This window comes from Microchirus variegatus, assembly GCF_963457635.1.
Source record: "Microchirus variegatus genome assembly, chromosome: 10".
NCBI lineage: Eukaryota > Metazoa > Chordata > Actinopteri > Pleuronectiformes > Soleidae > Microchirus > Microchirus variegatus.
The window spans coordinates 3,982,430-4,003,278 of record NC_139811.1 but is presented as its reverse complement, the minus strand read 5'-3'; the positions used below and the strand labels follow the sequence as shown (position 1 = coordinate 4,003,278).

At 41.0% G+C, this 20,849-nt stretch overlaps 1 protein-coding gene across 3 annotated transcripts in view; it reads right to left on the bottom strand.

Moving 5' to 3' along the window:
• Nucleotides 1-20,849, bottom strand: part of LOC310933004 (voltage-gated potassium channel KCNC1-like) — a gene marked incomplete at both ends in the record, with an annotated part of 85,013 nt that overhangs the window by 7,604 nt on the left and 56,560 nt on the right. The window contains one exon of one of the 3 annotated variants that reach the window (XM_083896428.1): nt 9,064-9,084. The exons of the other annotated variants lie outside the window; for them this stretch is intronic. Within the exon in view, the coding sequence (XP_083752554.1) occupies nt 9,064-9,084 (21 nt within the window). The remainder of the gene's footprint in view (nt 1-9,063; nt 9,085-20,849) is intronic. 3 annotated transcript variants of the gene reach the window in all.

Genomic DNA, 20,849 nt, shown 5'->3' with positions numbered 1-20,849 from the left:
AGCCGCTCTGTGACGCCACAGTTTTACTTTACCATTTACATCAGAAGTCGGAATTGAAACGATGTCGCATTCCAGCTGAGAAGTCGGAAAAAAGCAAACGTGTCTCGCGCTAGCCCCTGTTTGTCATTGTTAGCAATACCAGTGGCTAACAACGCTCTACGTGGTATTTTGACTTATAACTTAACAGGTGAGTTTGCGCCGAGTTTCTGAGACGGTAATCCGAGTTCGGGGGTTGTTCCTGTGCTGTAGGGAACGCCCCGGGAGCTCAGACATTATCATGGAATGCAGAATTAAAGGTGCATTATGTAATAAATCTAAAGCAACTGGCCATAAAATCCTCCTAATATGTCACAGAGACTCAGGAATAATGTTCATATAACAAACTGAACTCACCAACAACAACAGTACAGACAAAATATTTGCGTTAAAAATATTTTGCAGACTGCAAATCATGATGACTCTACATGGCGCAATTATTATTATTCTTTTAAAGGGAAATCAAAGTGTACATTTAGACGACCTAAAAACATGACGGATCGAGACCCATGGGATTAACTCCTTGATTTAGGGCCGGGTCGTACTCACATTAGAGACTGATAAACAAACATGAACAACTCAGTATTTAAAGGACATAAGTAGATGCAAATGAGGACAATGTCACACTAAGCCTGAGCATTTTAGTACAAACAGAACCACATGGGAAAGGAAAGCAGTTCTAGCAGTAAATACAACCTGGCCGTTACAGATCAATATGTTGCCCCCTGGTGGCCATTCAAGTTCAACATCTTCTTGCTGTGAGGCTTTTGATAGAATGTGAGTTGTTATTATTATAATAGCCCGATGGATGTTTGGTGAACTATGATATTTAGAGATTTGAGAGTCAAAAAAACCCACCATTAAATATTAGCTAACGTTCTCTTAAGACTTAGTTTGCCAAAGTTCCTTTAAAAGGGCGTCTCCATTTCAATGCTGCACTTAAAGGTGAAGTAAGTAGTTTATAGTGCCATCTAGAGGAGAGGCTGAAATTTACAACAAAGAACTGCTCCTCTGCTCACCCCCTCCCTTCCCTGAGCGCTACGGTGTCCTCAGCCGGTCAAATGTCGTCCTCGTCGTCTTTCTCCTTGTCAGCAGATGAGCTTCGTGAGGCGAGGGAGAGGGCGGAGCTACCGCGGCCGTAGTAGACGAAGCGGAGAGAGAGGAGGCGGGACTTCCTGCTACAAGTAAAGAGACGCTTGATTTGTTCTCTCGCGTTTGTCCTTACAGGCTCCCATAGAAACATGGCGTCTCGCTGCTAACAGTGGCTACGCAACCGCGGCCCGCGACCATGTTATTTTACATGACTTTTTGAAACACTACGAAAATGAAACAAAAACTATTATACAGCGACTAGACAATGCAGGAGCACATAATATGTATAAAAAAGTGGATTTTGGGTCATATAAACCCATAAAGACTACACAGTGTCCCTTTAAGTCACTCCATCTGAAGACGCTCCATGGTTTAGTTCTTAATAGATGATTTTAAAGCAGCACAGACCAACTTTTGTGAGTCATATTCCCCAAAAAATACATCCATGTTGGATAAAAACGCTCCGTTTCCGAAAAAGCCCCACTTTGAAAACGCTAGCTTTCTAACAGGAAAAAATGTATAATTTAGCCCGGAGTCACATTCTGAGTAGAACTCCTCATAAAGAAGGAAGTAGAAACGTGCGTGCCCTGATTTTGTTTTATTTAAAGCCGCGCTGCTGAGATGGAGTGAGGTAATTTTAAAAGTAAAAGTAGACTCTTCAGAGGAAATAGGTCACGGAAACGCTGCCTCTATCTAGACTGTAGCCTTATAAATATCTTAAATACTGCATGATGTGATGATGATGATGTAATAAATCCACAGCTAATGTAAAACAGCATAAAGCTAATTGTCCGCCCGAGTCATTTGTTGTTGTGTCAAACAACAAAATACTACATTTCATTTTATGCTGATATTTTACATTTCTGCGAAAGAAACGGCTGCACGTGTCGTAGCCGAGTTAGCATCTTTGCCACGTGAAGGAAATGACCGCGACCACAGATCGATTCGTGCACAAACGTAAACAATAAACTCCAGAGTGTTTGATTCCTTCCTCCTCGTTCCCTCAGGGAGGATTGGTTCTGTCTTAGCGCGGCATCTGTTTCTCCTCTGCAGCAACGTACGCTCTTCTGTTTAATGAAATAAAGACGAGGTGAAGCTGCAGCGATCTGAGACCAGTCCTTACCGTCGACACGACTGTGTCCTACTGAGGAAGATCTTTTGGGAGCGAGATTAATTAAGAAGGTCAGTCTGCTTTTACACCTTTTTACTAATGACTTCCTTGAAATGATACGATTCCTTTTCTTTCAAACCTCACAGAGCTGTTTAAAGGCCGACAGGATGGCAGTGATCTCATGGAGAACAGCAGCAGTGGTAGAGCTATTAATTCTTTATTAATAGAGGATTAATTCAGTAATTATTTGGTCAGAAAATGTTGAAAAATGTTGATCCGTGTTTAACAAAATCCTGGAAATGTCTTGTGTTTTGTCCACAAACCAAAAATAATTCAGTTTTAATGATTTCTTTGTTATGGAGCAAAGAAACTTAAATATTCTCATTTAGAAGAAATCAATTACCAAAATATTTGACAATAAATGTAGTCCTCGATTACGAATCAAATAATCGATGTAACCCTGAATTCTAAATAAATATATACGCTCATGTTCCATAGAAAAAACACACAAAACACCAGTTTGTGTTATTTGTGTACAGTTTATTTTTGTAACTTCTGGGAGAAAAAGGCAGCTAGCCTAAGCTTTTATTTATGCAAGTTATTTTTATTTTTTTACAGTAAGTAAGTTTTTATTTGTTTTGAATGAATAAATGTCAACGTTTGTCTTAAGTTTGCCTTTGTGTGATCACATTATCTTATACAAACTCTATTGTTTTGATGCCATAATTTGCCTTAACCCTTTAAGGTACTACTCAACCATTTGGTCGACCCGATTTAAGTCACTATATGTCATTGAAAAATGCATCTATATATATATATATATATATATATATATATATATATATCAAATAATAATATATATATTATATATATATATATATATATAGATGCATTTTTCATTTATATATATATATATATATATATATATAAAGACATCATTTTCCTTTGCTTTTTTCTTGGTGCGTACCTTAAAGGGTTAACACACTATTGTGTCGAGAATCCTTTGAATCGAGAATCGTTTGTATTTGGCCTGACACCTCTGGGCCACCGTAGACTTATAATAATGGAAGAAGTCTATACACAGTGAGAAAAACATGGATCGTACAACAGATACTGTTAGGGGAAGAAGGAAGGGGGAAAAAACCTAATGCTGACGAGCCGAAAGAGGGCATATCGCCACCTAGTGTAGAGGAGGTCAACACAGTCGTCCAATTATTAAGGCCCACTTCACTGGGATTGGAAAGTATCTTAACGAGTCACTCTTTCAAGTGTCTTATCTTCACACATTTGCAGTCTGTCGTTTGTTATCTGCAGCATTTTATTTTTCCTATCAAATTTGATTTGATTTGATTTGAATTGAATTGCACAGATGTGAAAGAAGTTCTAAATGAATGAATAAAAAAAAACAATAGGCTTAACACATGTGAGTAAACAAATTAAAATGGGACTTGTTCTTCATCTGTGAAAACTCTTGACTAAGATTACGTCAGGTAATGAAAACAGAGACAATCACGGGACTCTGACCTCAAAAAATAAGTGAGTTAATCAGATGATTCCACTCTCAGTGTTGGTGATACAGTACAAACACAGCGAGACGCTCCGATTGTGATCGGGGATGCCGCGTCTGTGCCGAACCTCACTCGTTTGCATGTTCATCATTTCCACATGTGCGTGGCCACGGGGTCCAGATGGGACGCATTTCCCTCCACGTCTGCATTAACCGCACGACCCCACTGTTATATCGTCATTTTTACACTTGTTCAGCCGGTTTTCCAGTCATGTCACTGGTTCCCAGAACCCCCTGCTCCAGTGCACACACCAGGGATGTAAAACAGGGAAAAGAAAGTATATATATATACTAAAAATATCCAAGAGAATGTTATTAATCATTTTTGACATTTAGGGATATTTTCAGCACGAGCCCATGTGAGTGAATGGGAAAGCCTTTACACGGACGCATATACATGTATGCAATTTTTAGGTTTAGATGCTCGATTTAGCTATAAATACGCCATGTAAGGCATCGGCCAATGGGATGCTGCTTAACCCCCAGGAGGCATTGTGGGTATTGGATGCCACAGTGACAGATCTGGGTCACGATGTTCTAAGGACCTGGCTATTTAACTGTGTGTGTGTGTGTGTGCGTGTGTGTGTGTCCTTGTTTTACGAGACTCGCGGGGATGCTGGTTAAGATTTGGGTGTGGGGCGAGCACGTTTTTTCATTTCAGCGGAGAACCTTGAGGTTGCTGCATCGTAAAGGACTCGCATATTCATTATGTCAATGGCAGGTCCTTACTAGTACATAAAGATAAGGACTGGTGTGTGCCTCTCTGTGTGTGTGTGTGTGTGTGTGTGTCTTTGTCCCAATCAGCTAAGAGCTGCAGTGCTGCTGATTTATTCCTCTGCTTACAGGACCTGACGTTGCAAACACAGCTATTTAAACAGAGCAGAATGAGCCGCTGCTACACAGCAAACACGCGCAGATACACGGGGAACATGGACACGCAGAGCACATACGTAGCCGTAATTTACACACACATTAAATTCAGACACACACACACTTTAGATCAATAACTTACAGTGTGTAACATAAAGCAAAAACACTTTATAGTTACCTGTAATCCCTAGCACTACAGGAAGTTCAATGTGCAGAGATTTTGTGATTATGAGCCCCCCCCCCCCCGCCCCCTCCCGTGTCGGACGTTATAAACTTTAATCACCGACAGCGTTTTACAGCTCGGCTCTTAAAGGCAGAGGCTGCGTCTGCGGCAGTTTTCACCGGACAGGACTGGGCCCGGCTGAGAGGTGCACAGCATCCATAATGAGCCTCTCTGCAGTCTGCTCTGCAGCCGCTGCAGCAGCGAGGCTTAACTCCACTAACGCTTGGTGTCGTATTCACGTGTGTTTTGAAGCCTGTTTAACGTTCTGCTGATAATGAAGAAATGACTTTTAACCCTTTAAGGTACGCACCAAGAAAAAATACTGTTTTATTTTATTTACTTATGATGACAATAACGTGAAATTACATCACCTACAGTATTTCAGATACAGGCCTCTACCAAACGGTAGAGACGTCAGTTCATAATAAACCTGGTTTGCATAATTCATAAAGTACAACATTCAGAACAAGTCACATTAAAGGTGCATTATGTAATAAATCTAAAGCAACTGGCCATAAAATCCTCCTAATGTGTCACAGAGACTCAGGAAAAAAATATTTTGCAGACTGCAAATCATGTTTATGTTTTGAAATCATGTTTTGGCATGATGTGGCGCCACCTACCGCCGTCTACCGATCATTGCAGTCGGTAGAGTCTCAGCTACCGAGCAACCACGGGTTGCCAGTTACGTCAGAAAACGAAACCTAACCTGAATTTGAATGTAGTAACAGTTTTTGGCCACATTCTTACATATGGCACCTTTAAGTTTTAGTGAGTTCAGCTTGATGATGCATCTGAGATATAGTGACTTAAAGTGTGCTCGACCAAATGGTTGAGTAGAACCTTAAAGTGTTAAGGTCACAAGATAACTAGAAACAAATATTAAAGCTAATGCAGAGTTTTCCCTGTAGCTGTGTTTGTTATTATAGTGTGATGGAACACTGTGATTTAAATGGTGGAAATGTTGCTTCTCTACATGTTTCTTAAAGAAGTGGACTCTAAGTGGACTTTAATACCGGTGCATTTTATATTTTATATTCTGTAAACACACAAAAAGCGACGCGCACAGACCAGTATGAGTTTGCACAGCAGCATCACAATTAGATGTGATTTGAAACCTACATTTTAAACACTTAGCAACTTGTTTTAGTGCGTACTAGCATGCATATAAGTAGCATACTAGCCTTTTATTAGTAAATATGAAGCACGTATTAACACCTTATTGAGGAAAAATCTTAATTCATGTCGATTAAGGTGTAAATACGTGCTTAATATTTACTAATAAAGGGCTAGCATGCTACTTACATGTGTTAGTAAGCACCTTGCTAATGGTGATGTGTTTCTTAATATAAAGTGTTACCATACTTTTTTATATATTCTTTGAGGAGCTAGCAATTAAATGTACAACTATTGTGGGGAGATATCAGCACAGCGATGACAACTAGCTTACTTCCAGTTTGCTGGATTTGTCATAGCTATAAAAATACAGTCACTAGGTTGAATAGCAGTGGATAAACATTAAAGAAAGTAAAGTGCACATGCTTTAAATATGTACTTACGCCGAAAAAAATATGTTTAAAACTAGTGAATGTATGCTTACGGGTACACACACTTTCATGAGTTAGCATTGCACGCCATCAAGCTTCTGCCACAGGTCAAAGGTGCTAACAACTGCTAGTGAACCAACATGCAGAGATGACCTGGGATTTGAAGCCACATTAGCCCGCTATAGCTTTACTCAGTTAGCTGTATATGTTCAAAGTTCAAGCAGGGCCTCGCTGAAGCTGAAGCTACAAAGCTAGGCTAACTCCATAGCAGAGATTACCTGGGATTTGCTCGCTCAGTGTGATGAAGCCACATTAGCCCACTATAGCTTTACCTAGTTAGGTGTATAGTTCAAGCAGGGGCCACAAGCTGAAGCTACAAAGCTAGGCTAACTCCATAGCAGAGATTACCTGGGATTTGCTCGCTCAGTGTGATGAAGCCACATTAGCCCACTATAGCTTTACCTAGTTAGCTGTATAGTTCAAGCAGGGCCCACAAACTGAAGCTACAAAGCTAGGCTAACTCCATAACAGAGATTACCTGGGATTTGCTCGCTCAGTGTGATGAAGCCACATTAGCCTACTATAGCTTTAGCTAGTTAGCTGTATAGTTCAAGCAGGGGCCACAAGCTGAAGCTACAAAGCTAGGCTAACTCCATAGCAGAGATTACCTGGGATTTGCTCACTCAGTGTGATGAAGCCACATTAGCCCACTATAGCTTTACCTAGTTAGGTGTATAGTTCAAGCAGGGGCCACAAGCTGAAGCTACAAAGCTAGGCTAACTCCATAGCAGAGATTACCTGGGATTTGCTCGCTCAGTGTGATGAAGCCACATTAGCCGGCTATAGCTTTACTCAGTTAGCTGTTTATGTTCAAAGTTCAAGCAGGGCCCACAAGCTGAAGCTACAAAGCTAGGCTAACTCCATAGCAGAGATTACCTGGGATTTGCTCGCTCAGTGTGATGAAGCCACATTAGCCCGCTATAGCTTTACTCAGTTAGCTGTTTATGTTCAAAGTTCAAGCAGGGCCTCGCTGAAGCTGAAGCTACAAAGCTAGGCTAACTCCATAGCTCATGGATTCTAGGGCAACGGAGAAGTAAGAAAAATAATAGCAGTTGTCTTTCCGTTATATTTGTGTCATTCAAACAGTGAGTTATGTTTCAAAATTCTAATTTTGTCTAAGTCTTTTTTTAAAGTTTTTAAAGCTAAAGCAAGAAGCTTATCGAGCCGCGCGTAGCAGCGCGTCGGTCAGCGAGGCTTCGAGGGCGACTTGTACGTACCTCCACAAAGTCAGTTAGACTTTAGTAACACAACGCAGGGGGAGATACTGAGGAGGAAAGCCTGAGGATGGGATGGATACACCAGTGTTAGAGAGGGATGAGGAGACTCGAGGGTGAAAGGAGGTGGGAAGGGAAACCGTAGAGGAACAAGGGCTGAGGGGAGAGATGGAGTAACTTAACTGTATGTTCACACTACATGTTGTATAACTATAGTGTATATATTGCTGTATGACACTAAAAATAGAGCAAAATTGGCATTAGGCCTTTCTGTAAACGCTTTAAATCAGAGGTGCCAAACTTGGTGTCTGGCGGCCCACCACCATGTTATGATGGTCCTCATATACAGTATCGGCAGAATATAATACTAGATATATTTGCTTCGTAAGCGTTATTATTCATGTAATTTTAGATTTTGACGATGGAACTGAATGAATTCCAGAATGAAGAAAACTCTTTCCTCAGAGCAGCGATTCCCAAAGTTGTACTTTATACTTTTGAGTTCGGCCTTGTGTTCGACAAAGGAACCGAAGACATCAGGGACAAAAGTTTTGCTGTCTTAAAGGTGCATTATGTAATAAATCTAAATCAACTGGCCATAAAATCCTCCTAATGTCACAGAGACTCAGGAATAATGTTCATATAACAAACTGAACTCACCAACAACAACAGTACAGACAAAATTTTGCAGACTGCAAATCATGTTTATATTTTGAAATCATGTTTTTGCATGTGGCGCCACCTACCGGCGTCTACCAATCATTGCAGTCGGTAGAGTCTCAGCTGCAACCATGGGTTGCCAGTTACATCAGAAAACGAAACCTAAAAGACCTCGGTATTTTGAATATGAATGTAGTAACTGTTTTTGGCCACAATCTTACATATGGCGCCTTTAAGCGTCATTTAAACCACGTCACTGGACACGTCTGATAATCTTTGCTCCACAAAACCTGAGCCGCAAATTATCCTCCAGCTAAATCCAAAAAAATGTACAACTGTGTCTGAGAGGAAAAGTTGGCAAATATGCAACTGTGAGAAAGAGATATTTTAAAATAATGACAAAAGACTACAGTGAATGAGAGGGCAGAGGAGCAGGCCAAGGAAGGAGGGGAAGGAGAGAGGAAAAAGGGATGAGGACACACACAAGGGCACAACCAAGGAAAATAACAACAACATGCATGCAAAGAGTTTATCGACATGTGTTTCTGGTTTCAACAAAACTCTCTCTCACACACACACACACACACACACACACACACACACACACACACACACACACACACACACACACACACACACACACACACACACACACACACACACACACACACACACACACACACACACACACACACACACACACACTGTTTTCATTTCATTTGTTGAAACCACATGTGGATTTGTCATTGCCCAGGGTAAAACATTTGCAAAATGGGACGTACACATTAGCAGGCAACATGTTAATAATATGACATAAGCTACATTTAAGCAGCAGATTATGATCACAAACACTTATTAAACATGAACGAATGTGGGAGCAGAACAAAAGATTATTATTGCTCAAACACACATATGTCACATGTAAAAACAAACACGGTAAATGTGACGAGAATGAAATCACAGATGAAAACAACACGGTTAAAACGTGCACGTGCAGAACACTGATGTGCTGTCCGTGCTGAGACGATGGAATGATGTTTGTTTTTTTACACACACTAATATTTGACTGAATTGTGAAATTTTGAAAAGTGTTGAGAGATGGAGAGTTTGCCTGAGAAGAAAAGGGGAAGAACAAATATGAAATATAAAATCTATTTGCCCTTGGATAAAATACACCGTTTGTTCGATATGACCATTTTTAAAGTGCCATCTAGTGGTGAGCTTACAGATTTCAGCCAACGGGGCACACGCCAAGCACGTGGAAGATAATATAGATAATAAAATGAAAGCTGAAATGAACATTATCGGCTACTGTAGCGGCAGAGAGCAGCTGTAGCTCGTAAGCGTCAGAAATCCTGACCTAAAAAAGCCTTAAAAGAAGAAAAACAATGTTTTACTGTGGAGAAAAAAGCCTCAATACCCCTCTCAAAAATGTCCTGACGAAAGAAAATTGATCTTCTACATCATCTTTAAAGGGGAAATGTGTACATACATGGAGTTTATTCATGACAAAATTCTTCTTGTATAGATATTGGCTCTTTTTGCTCTTTTTCATTGTTGGTATAGGTGTTTATACATAAATAAACACACGCAGCTTATTCCAAAAGGGTTAGTGCACTTTCCCCTTTTCTCGCATAAAAAAAAGGAAAAACACCGTTAAAACATTCTACAGCATCACTCGTGACCGCGCTGCTGTTATTGACCACCAGAGCCTGTTCATCAGTGTTAAGTGTTCCCCAGGAAACATGCAATGTAATTTTTACGGCCTGCAGTATTTCCTTGCTTGTATTTCCTTGTTTTCCTTGTTTACAGCGTGTCTGGTCTGCAGTCGATGGTGTATTTTCTGCACATATACTCTACATATATTGTGTGTGTATATATATATATATATATATATATATATATAGCACAGTTAATATTGAACATTTAATTTTCTGCAAACATGGGAAACATTAGTTTAGAAGAAAACTATCTTTGAATGTTCCATTTTTGGACGATAGATTCATATATGTTTCATATTTATATTCTAAAGTGACGCGGTTGTCAGGTATTAAAGGTGCATTATGTAATAAATCTAAATCAACTGGCCATAAAATCCCTCCTAATATGTCACAGAGACTCAGGAATAATGTTCATATAACAAACTGAACTCACCAACAACAACAGTACAGACAAAATATTTGCATTAAAAAAATATATATTTTGCAGACTGCAAATCATGTTTATGTTTTGAAATCATGTTTTGGCATGTGGCGCCACCTACCGCCGTCTACCAATCATTGCAGTCGGTAAAGTCTCAGCTGCTGAGCAACCACGGGTTGCCAGTTACGTCAGAAAACGAAACCTAAAAGACCTCTGTGTTTTTGAATTTGAATGTAGTAAACCGTTTTTGGCCACATTCTTACATATGGCACCTTTAAGGGTGAAATTATCCACTGGAAGTGAACAGGTTTGGTCTTTTTTTGCTTCTTATTCAAATTGACGTTATAAGTAAGACTAATTCGTCCCTCTCAGAGGTGTACGGACACTTCTAGTATGCAATTTAATCTGTTACGAAGCTGGAAAATATTATTTACTATTTAATCTGATAAGAAACTGGCAATTGAATCTGTTAAGAAACTTGAAACAGTCCAAGATCAAACATTTGGATGCTTTGTGATATATTATGGAGAGGATGCTGATGCTGTAAAACATCTCTGCATCTCTGTGTAATCTGAGATTGAGTTAGCTGGGCTAACACATGCTAGCGTAAAAACATTAAAGGCGCCATATGTAAGAATGTGGCCAAAACGGTTACTACATTCAAATTCAAAATACAGAGGTATTTTTAGGTTTCGTTTTTCTGACGTAACTGGCAACCCGTGGTTGCTCGGCAGCTGAGACTCTACTGACTGCAATGATTGGTAGACGGCGGTATGGGTGGCGCCACATGCCAAAACATGATTTCAAAACATAAACATGATTTGCAGTCTGCAAAAAAAAAATGTTTTAATGCAAATATTTTGTCTTTACTGTTTTTGTTGGTGAGTTCAGTTTGTTATATGAACATTATTCCTGAGTCTCTGTGACATATTTTTATGGCCAGTTGCTTTAGATTTATTACATAATGCACCTTTAAGAGACTGTAAATTATAATTTAAACAGCTCAAGATCAAACATTTGGATGCTTTGTGACATATTAAGGAAAGGATTTTGTTGCTATAAAACCGCATCTCTATGTAATCTGAGACTGAGTCGGCTGGGCTAACACTGGCGAGCGTAAAAAAACCTTAACTACATTTATTTAAAAATCAAAGAAATACTGTAGTTATGGCCTCATATCTGCCACGAGCAGCTCAAACACCAACATGTCTGCAGACAGGTGACTACGTAACATGACCCTACAGTACATATATCTGTGGTTTGTGGGGGGATATATGGCCTGGGTTGATTTGTTTTCACTTACAGTACTTAGTACAGTGTGGTTTTTAAAGTTTTCATTTCCCCCTGCGCGCTTAAACACGACTCCCCCCCCCCCCTCTCCTGAAACCACTGCGGCTCAAGTGTTGTTGAGGCTCTCGGGGAAATAAAATAACGTGAGAGCAATCCAATAGGCCCCCGGGGGGGGGGGGATTCTGACCACCAATAATGATTACACGCAAAAGCCTAAAGGCCATTGATCACAGTCAAGACGAGGAGGGGGGTTAAGGTAAGGAAATGCGGACGGAATACAGCGAGAGAGAGAGAGAGAGTGACATGTGGCAAAAGAGTGAATTATTTAACGTGGAATTACGATAGAGAGAGAGTTCAGTCTGTCACTGTAAGAGAATCGATGCTTCTTTTTTTTTCGACGGAGGACAGAGAGAGAAAGTGAATTACGGGAGGAAACAACAAGGGTAGACAGGACGGCAGTCAGAGAGACGGCAGGAAACACAAAGCAACGGTGCGGCCGGTGATTAATGCAACGTTTCATTCCCTAATTCGACCTCCGCCCACTTGCTGATGAGCTCTGCCGGTGAAAAGGCCCACAGACGTGTACAGTATCACAATGCACGGCAGCGTCTGCATTGCACGGCTGTAGCGCGGCGTGTCGGCCACCGGGGGCAGGAGCGGCACTGCACCAAGAGCTACCTTTCCCTTTTCTGCAGTTTACTTTTGTCTTTGTTAGTGTGGGGAGGAGGAGGAGGAGGAGGAGAAAGGAAGGGAGGGAGGGAGCAGGAAGGACATTTAAATAAGGTCATGTGAGTTATATCATTAAAAAATATCAATGTATTTAAGTTTTTTAAAGACATTTTATTGTGGTTTTCCTTTTTTTTCCTGAGGATCCATCACTATTGTGTACAGTCACCATGGTAACAAGTGGCTTTGTTTACTCCATCGCGCACATGACGTGACCCGTGTCCTCCCTCAGTAAATGCCATTACATTATTTAAAAAACTATATGTACATTTTAAATGGGAGCCTCTCTCTCTCTCTCTCTCTCTCTCTCTCTCATCTCTCTCTCTTCTCTCTCTCTCTCTCATCTCTCTCTCTCTCTCTCTCTCTCTCTCTCTCTCTCTCTCTCTCTCTCTCTCTCTCTCTCTCTCTCTCTCTCTCTCTCTCTCTCTGTGTACGACTGCAGCGACCTGACTCTCCACTGCAGAGCAGAGAGTCATTCACACGACACTCACTCCTTCACTTTGGCCAGAAAAGAAGAGACGCCACTAAATAATGTCAATAATCGTAATTACGAGCTAAACAATACATTTCCAATAGTTTTTTTCGAATCAAAACCGCAAACAAAGCACTTAGCAAATAGCAAAGGCGGTAATTTCATTGTTGTTCCGTAATCAGCTAATTATTGTAAAAGAAAAATGTATTGTATTGTATGTAATGTCTTTATTTTCTTTTTCCTTTGATTTGTTGTTGTTTTTCCTATCGTTTCATGTCTTTTCCTTTTTCTTTCTTGATATTTTAATTCCTTTATCTTCTTAAAAGCCGCCTATGGACAAGTGCTGCGAATTAGCACCTCTGCTAAAACACTCAAACAATGCATATAATGCAATAATAATAACAATAGTATATAGAGTTGTTAAAGGTCCAGTGTGTAGAATTTAGTGGGACATCAAGAGAACTTGAATTCTACGTGAAATTTGAGGGGTCAGTGCAGACGATGCGGAGAAAAGCCAGGGGGCGACGAAGGACAGGAAACACAAAAACAAGAAGACGACGAAGCGACAGCCAAGCAGAGAGGCGGGGACTATGACATCATCAGTAGTCTATTGGTCGTACACATGAAAACACAATTTTGAGATTGTGGGAGATTGTTTTCCATAAAAATTAGCATGTGATTGCTCCCAAAACGCCGGTTCTTTGTAGATAAAGAGCCGTTTTCTTGTGTACGACCCCCCCCCCCCCCCCCCCACTCCTCCCCCATGTCTCAGGTGACCTCAACGACCCAACTAACAACCTGAACCAGGGTCAGGGAGGTGAACGACCTGCATTGCTTAATATATAACGACTCTTTAGACAGATATTGATCTGAGAGACGTTTAATATCTGCATTTCTTCTTCCACCAGTTAGTCAGAAGTTAAAAATAAGAGGTGAAATGTCTTCAGCTGAACTGAAGTAAGTTCAGTCGCCTACAAGCGAACGACTGACTATGACCTGGACTATTACTGCTCTGATAAATCTGCAATCAGTCAATCTGTAACTGTTATTTTGGTCTCATGAAAAATTGAGATGATGCAGAAATGTAAAAACACAGCCATTTATGAAAAATCTCATCATATTAAAGTCTTATATTAAAAAAACACTTTAATAGACAACAACAATTTGATGCTTTAATGTATTTATCAAATTGATGCCCTTTCATCATCATCATTTACTAATTTACTATATGATTGAAGAAGTTAAAGTTTGCAAACACAGCTGTTGTTTTGCATTATTCTTGCTGCTTACAAAATGCAGAAAAAGTATTTGCAGAAGAGATGTAAAGAATAAAATAAATGACTTCCGCGTTTTGACTTCCTGAAGTGGATCAGGACACAGCTTTAGTCCAGAGGTTTGGAGAGAGAAAGCACCTTTGAACACATTTAAACGCTCCGGGATCATTTTGCGTACGGTGCGAAAACCCTGCATTGTTCTTTGCAGCTGAAACAAAACTAAGGTCGTCGACCTTTTGTGTCTTTATTCGAGAGACCAGGTCTGTGCAGTGGCTTCACTCACAGTGACAGATCCATTTTTAGATCCAGTCCGTGCTTTGTATCTTACCTGAAGGTCATCGTACGTCTTCCCTTTACACGCTTGAAGATGTAGGAAGGGTTTTTTCAGTTGGTTGGTTTTAATTAGCGCCGGGCACGTGCTTTAACGGCGTCAAACGCTAACGCGTGATGCGTTTCCATGACGACTGACGCGTGACGTCGTGTAACGTTATTTTTCCGTTTATTAAACAGACGGCTCCAGTTCGACTGCAGGCGCGATAACGTTAGCGCTAAAGGAGCTAACGCTGCTAACGGAGCTAACCGGTAAACGGTGCCTGGAAAAACTGCGTTACTTTAGAGACTCGGGAGTCACGTAAACATGACGTCACGCGTCAGTCGTCATGGAACTGCGTCGTGTTCAGATTCAATATAAAAAGCTCCACCACTAGATGCCGCTAAATCCTACACACTGGTCCTTTAAATATGTACAGTTGAACAGGCAAACAGAGCTACTGTATGAACCTATGAATGAACAAATGAACAAATGAATATGAGTATTTGCTTTTGTACGTACAAATACTTCTCTATTGTTTCTTCAACGTATTAGCGATCACATCGTTCTCCTCATCCCCATTAAGCGTCATTTTTTGATATTGATTATTATGCCAACGTCATTTCCACAGTGGCATCGTTTACCTCACAATAAAAAAAATTAAAAAAAATCTTGACATGGCCTCACCGTTTGCTTCACTGGGGGGCGTTTGCTTAAAAAAAATCTGAATCCAGAATGTGATTGGATTGTAAACGCGGGCCGCTGTATCGATACGGATCAATAACGCAGTCAAACGCCGAGCCTTGACCCAAAGTGCTTTGCTGCACCAAGTCCCCAGAAAATCCCCCCCCGTCCACTGTTTCCATAGCAACAGCAGAGATAAAGAGAAAGTGAGGAGATGAAGAACGAAGGGAGAGGGAGAAATGGAGAGGGGGAGCGAGAGAGAGAGAGAGAGAGAGAGAGAGAGAGAGAGAGAGAGAGAGAGAGAGAGAGAGAGAGAGAGAGAGAGAGAGAGAGAGAGAGAGAGAGAGGATTGATCAATGGAAGGGGGAGTGAGATGATAGATAGATAGATAGATAGATAGATAGATAGATAGATAGATAGATAGATAGATAGATAGATAGATAGATAGATAGATAGATAGATAGATAGATAGATAGATAGATAGATAGATCACGTGACAGCGTTTCAACAGTGTTCACTCGAGTCCATGTGAGATGCTGCTGCAGGTCAAAGATGTTATATATGGTATAAAAGTTCATCAAATATTAAAGAGTTATGCAAGCGTCTTATTTTTATCTGCCTGGAAGCCACAAGTTAATGTCGAGGAAACCATTGGCTGTATGATGTCCGGACTCTGGGTGTGTGGGCCAATATTTTGGGTTCTCCCGGCCAAAAAACGTCCATTTTCTAATCACCTTGTGCCGTCTATAGTCTAACCCTAACCCCACAGGGATTGTTTAACGCTGGGTGATTGTTCAAATGAAAGAGGGGAAACCACGGGTGCTTCTGTTTGTCAGATTCTGCATCTCCACGTATGTCTATATTGGTATATTCATTTTGTAATAAATGGTGGTGAATACAGACTAGAGAAGGATTAGAGCAGGGGTCTCAAACTGGCGGCCCCGGGGGCCACATGCGGCCCCCCAATCGATTACATGCGGCCCCCCACTTAATATCATGTTATAATGAAAAATGGCCCATGACCTCACCCTCTTTTAAACACACGTTTGCTAGCAATGTTAAGGTTTTTATAACAGTAATAATAAGACATTTGGTCATAATGATCTCATATTAAATGTATCATATACAACATTCAATTACCGATACAGTATAAATACACTTGTTAGGGCCCGAGCCACGAATGGCAGTGACCAAAACGGCTCCTGGCACAAATTTTAGTTATACATGTCCACACTATTATTGGTGTAATTTAAAATAAATGTCTGTTTTTGATATTAATACATTAATTTTGCATAATAAATAGTATTATTAAGTATATGTGTGATATCATGATTCATTTGAGTTTGGGACCAGAACAACCTTCCACCGAGTCCTTGAGGCTCAAACTCTTCCTCCACCGCGGGTAAGCTAGCTCATTTAGCTGAGCTAGCATGTGCTTAGTCCTGAGTGCAGCAAAAGTGCTAACATGGTGACTGTTTCTCACTTGAGCCGCGGGTGTTTGTTGTTGTTGTTGTTGTCGTCGTGCTCGGCCAAGTTTGGCGTGATTGTGCTACGCTAATGTGCCCGTTTATCTGTGGAGGTATTTGTACGTTAGCGCAGTGTATAGTTTCTAATATGGATCATATTAACTATACGACAAGTTATATTTTTAAGCTGGAGTCCGACTATACGCATGTGTACAGTCAAATGGGTTAGGGTTAGGGTTTATTTGTACGTTAGCGCAGTGGTGTAGCACTGAGATCTGAGTTTCCATGACCTCACTGCACGTGCCATCGCTCTTGAACGTGACAAGAATCGTCCAAAAAGGGTCCGAGCGTTGCCCTTTAATAAAAATAAAACCATGGTACCGTGCTATGAAACGTTGTGCATTAGCAGAGGTTTATTTATGACATCTCTGTCGTCTTATTTCAGTCTCCTTGAACCTGAAATGGTTATAACTTCAGACCCCTGTCCTGTTAGCTAGCTAGCTAGCTAGCTCGTTCATATAGAGGAACATTGGGGAAGAGAAAGAGGGGAAAAGCAAAGTGTCCCAGTGGGTTCTTGTTCTTTCACACTGCCTCCAAAAGAAATGCTCAAGTCTTCCCTTCTTCCCGCCCTTTTGCAGCCATGGCCGACAGTTGTGTTCAGATTATAGCGACAGCAGCGACATAACAAAGCAACAATCTCTATTAAAGTCAGCCAGAGACGGGCAGAGAGGAAGGAAAGAGGAAGTACCACAGAAGAACTGAGAGGTCAGTTCAGGGTGGTACGTTTTCAAGCAAAAGCCTATAGCAATCCTTTTAAAACACATACATATATATATACATACATGACCGTGCATTTTCAACGTGTGCTTGATTTATCTCGCCCCAAAAATACTCAACCGTCAACTGCGAATGTGTAAAGATAAACGAAGCACAGATTGTTCTGCCAATGTTTCGTTTTGGAGAGCAGAGAAAGAGAATGCGAGGAAGCCAACAGCGCTGCTACTAGCTCGTCGAAGTTAGCGTATACTCACCTGTGTTTGTGTTGTTGTTGTTTTTTTGTCGTATTAAAGCCTCACATACTTTCCGCATTTTGTAGAGAGTTGCGTAAAAGTCAGTTCCGTTCAAATTAGAGTCAATTGTAGTTCAAGCACAAATTTTGGGGCTAAACGTGAAGATCATCGTGGACGAGGACACGTAGGCTACGTCCTCAGCGGACTCAAACGCGGAAACTATGATTTGACCTTTTAGAGTTTTGTCCGTCATTCTTTTGTCCTTTTGAACCTGCTGGATATTTTATTTAAATAATATTTTAAGCATTAGCCGCCTCGATTTGCTAACGTAGCTGCTTTCCGAAGCGTCAGTGTTCCAGCTCAGCCCGACAGAGAGTCACAGATGGCCTCGGCTAACGCTAAAAAGGAGCTAACTTTGTGGCACGAGTTAAAGCAAAAACTGTGTCCAATCGGTGCGAACAGTTCACGGTGCAGAACAGTTGCTAGAACAAGTGCTCTCTATTGGCTGTGCTGTAAAAACTGACCTGAGCTCAGCTCCAGAGGAGAAGACAAAGGAAGAAAAAAAAAAAAAAAAAAAAACTGAACAAACAACCAATCAGCAACCAGCTCTCACTCTCCTGGTCGGGCAACAAGCCGGACCAGTGTGTACTGCAGTCGCTTTCACTCTGGCACCCGACCCAAAACAAACATGTTGACGCTGATCCCCGTTTGGTGAATTTTGAATTCATTTTCCCTCGGTTTTAGAAAAGCCAATAATAATAATAATAAAGCATCAAATGGTTAATAATAACTAACAAACACCAGCCGCCATCGCCATGAAGTTGCGTTCAAGGTCGATAATGCTGTGGCGTGAACTCAGGAAGCCTCCACCGCCCGGCCTCCTCACCTGCAACCCCCAACCCCGATCTATGGGTGCCAGAGTGAGAGGAGACTGGGTGAGAGGAGGAGAAGGAGGAGGAAGAGGAGGAGCAGGAGGAGGGGAAAACAGCTACACACAAAATACACACACACGCACGCACGCGCACGCACACACACACACGCACACAGAGGAGAAACGACGGACACACGGACAGAAATAAACAAAGAAAGGAAAAGAATGGAGAAAAAACAGACAGACAGATGGAAAGTGTGTAACACAGACCGACAAAAGAGCCAAATGTACAAAATGCATGAGCTGACACAAAACACCTGGGGAAGGAGGAGACAGTGACACAAACAGCAAACAACAACAACAACAACCACAAAAATAACAACAACAGCAACAGCATCAGCATCAGCACCCATCATCAGACACGGAGACCACACTGTGACCTTTGACCTCTGGAGCCGGCTCTGTTCTCCCAGCAGGTGACGACGGCCTTTTTCTTTTTTGTTTAACAGTACATGTGCAGGAGGGAAGAAGTCCAAGACTCACAACAACAGTGGCATGCGTTTCCGTCACACAAACGCACTCACGCTCACACGGTGCAGTGTGTGGGTTCGTGTTGTATATGATTGTATATTTTCTGCAAGCACATACGTTATTTTATTTCCTAATATGGATCATGTCAAGTTATGTTTTTAAGCCGGAGTCTGACTATACGCATGTGTACAGTCAAATAAGTTGAAATAAGACTATTAAGGATATTATAGGAAAGAAACTCTTTAAATGATCAACATTAATATAGAGATGCTGCTAACACGTAAATCCACGTTTGTTTGTTTTTGATTTCACGTCTGCGCGGCAAGGAGGATAGCCGTCGCTCCTACACTCTTAGAAATAAAAGTGCTAAGTAGAACCGTATAAGGTTCTTCGGCTTGTCCTCATAGGAGAACCCTTTTGGAGGGTTCCACCAAGAACCCTTTTAAACCCCTTTATCCAGGAAAGGGGTTTAAAAGACTTCTTACTGGAACCATTAGTGTTACCAAGAACTCTTGAAAAACCCTTTCTTCGGGGAGATAGAGGTTCCAGGTAGAACCTCAGCCCTTGTAGAAGAACCCTTTTGGACAGGGCCGGCCCAAGCCTCCATGGGGCCCTAAGCAAAATTAGATTTTTGGGGCCCCTCTGTTACTGCCAATAATAATGATTATTGATCATTCACACACCTACTATACTAAAGCTATTCTACTTATTGTACTCTGTCACGAACATGAATACACTTGTAAAACTAAATGTGAGAACTTTTTGTTGCATGGAAGCAGACACCAAACTTACAGAAAAATCTTTCAATTCATATTTGGCAAACTCCCCCTACTGGCGACACAGAGAATCAATACATAAAACCAAACGGTTTATAAATAAAATTTTAAGATATTAAGGTCTGAAAATCTTAAAAATGTGCACAATCTTTGGGGGGGGATTCAAAATCCACTCTGTGAAAAAAAACTGTGAAAAAGCTTTGGTAAAAATGGGGAGAAAAACTCTAAAACTACAGCAATCCAAACTTTTATTCTTATTTTTTTGAGTTAATTGCTCTTGGGGGCCCTCTAGTGGTTACAAGGCCCCAAGCAGCGGCTTAGTTCACTTATGCCTTGGGCCGGCCCTGATTTTGGAAAACCTTATTTCTAAGAGTGTATAGAAAAACTACAACAACATTTGTTGTCAGACATAAAATTCAAGCACTTTCCAGGACAAATTCTCTCAAATTCAAGGACCAAAATGTGCTGACACGGCTAACGATGGGAGGACAAACTTCCGTAAAAGATGCTCCGCCCCCACGGCGTCCACGCTCTGCATCTGGACAAGAGGCAGTCTTGGAATTTTCATCATGATTTGCTCTCTTGCTTAACTTTACTCGCTCATCGTTCTGCACGGAATCTTACGTCAACGGCGGAGAGAGAGGGACGGCGACCACAACACCGCTAGTAATTATGACTTTGTCGTAACAAACTAGAGAAACCTTGTTACCTAAATGTCGACTTAACAAAATTTAAGCACTTTTTTAAATTCACAAACTTTCAAGGATTTCAAGGACCCAGGGGTTATAGTGGAGGACAGATAAGACGTCACACTCGTCAACACAGTTGAACTGTTTCATACATTTGCGTGAATATGTTTTTACTTTCGCTAATCGCAACAATTTGAAAGATAATAAAATGACGTCTAAAAGGCATTA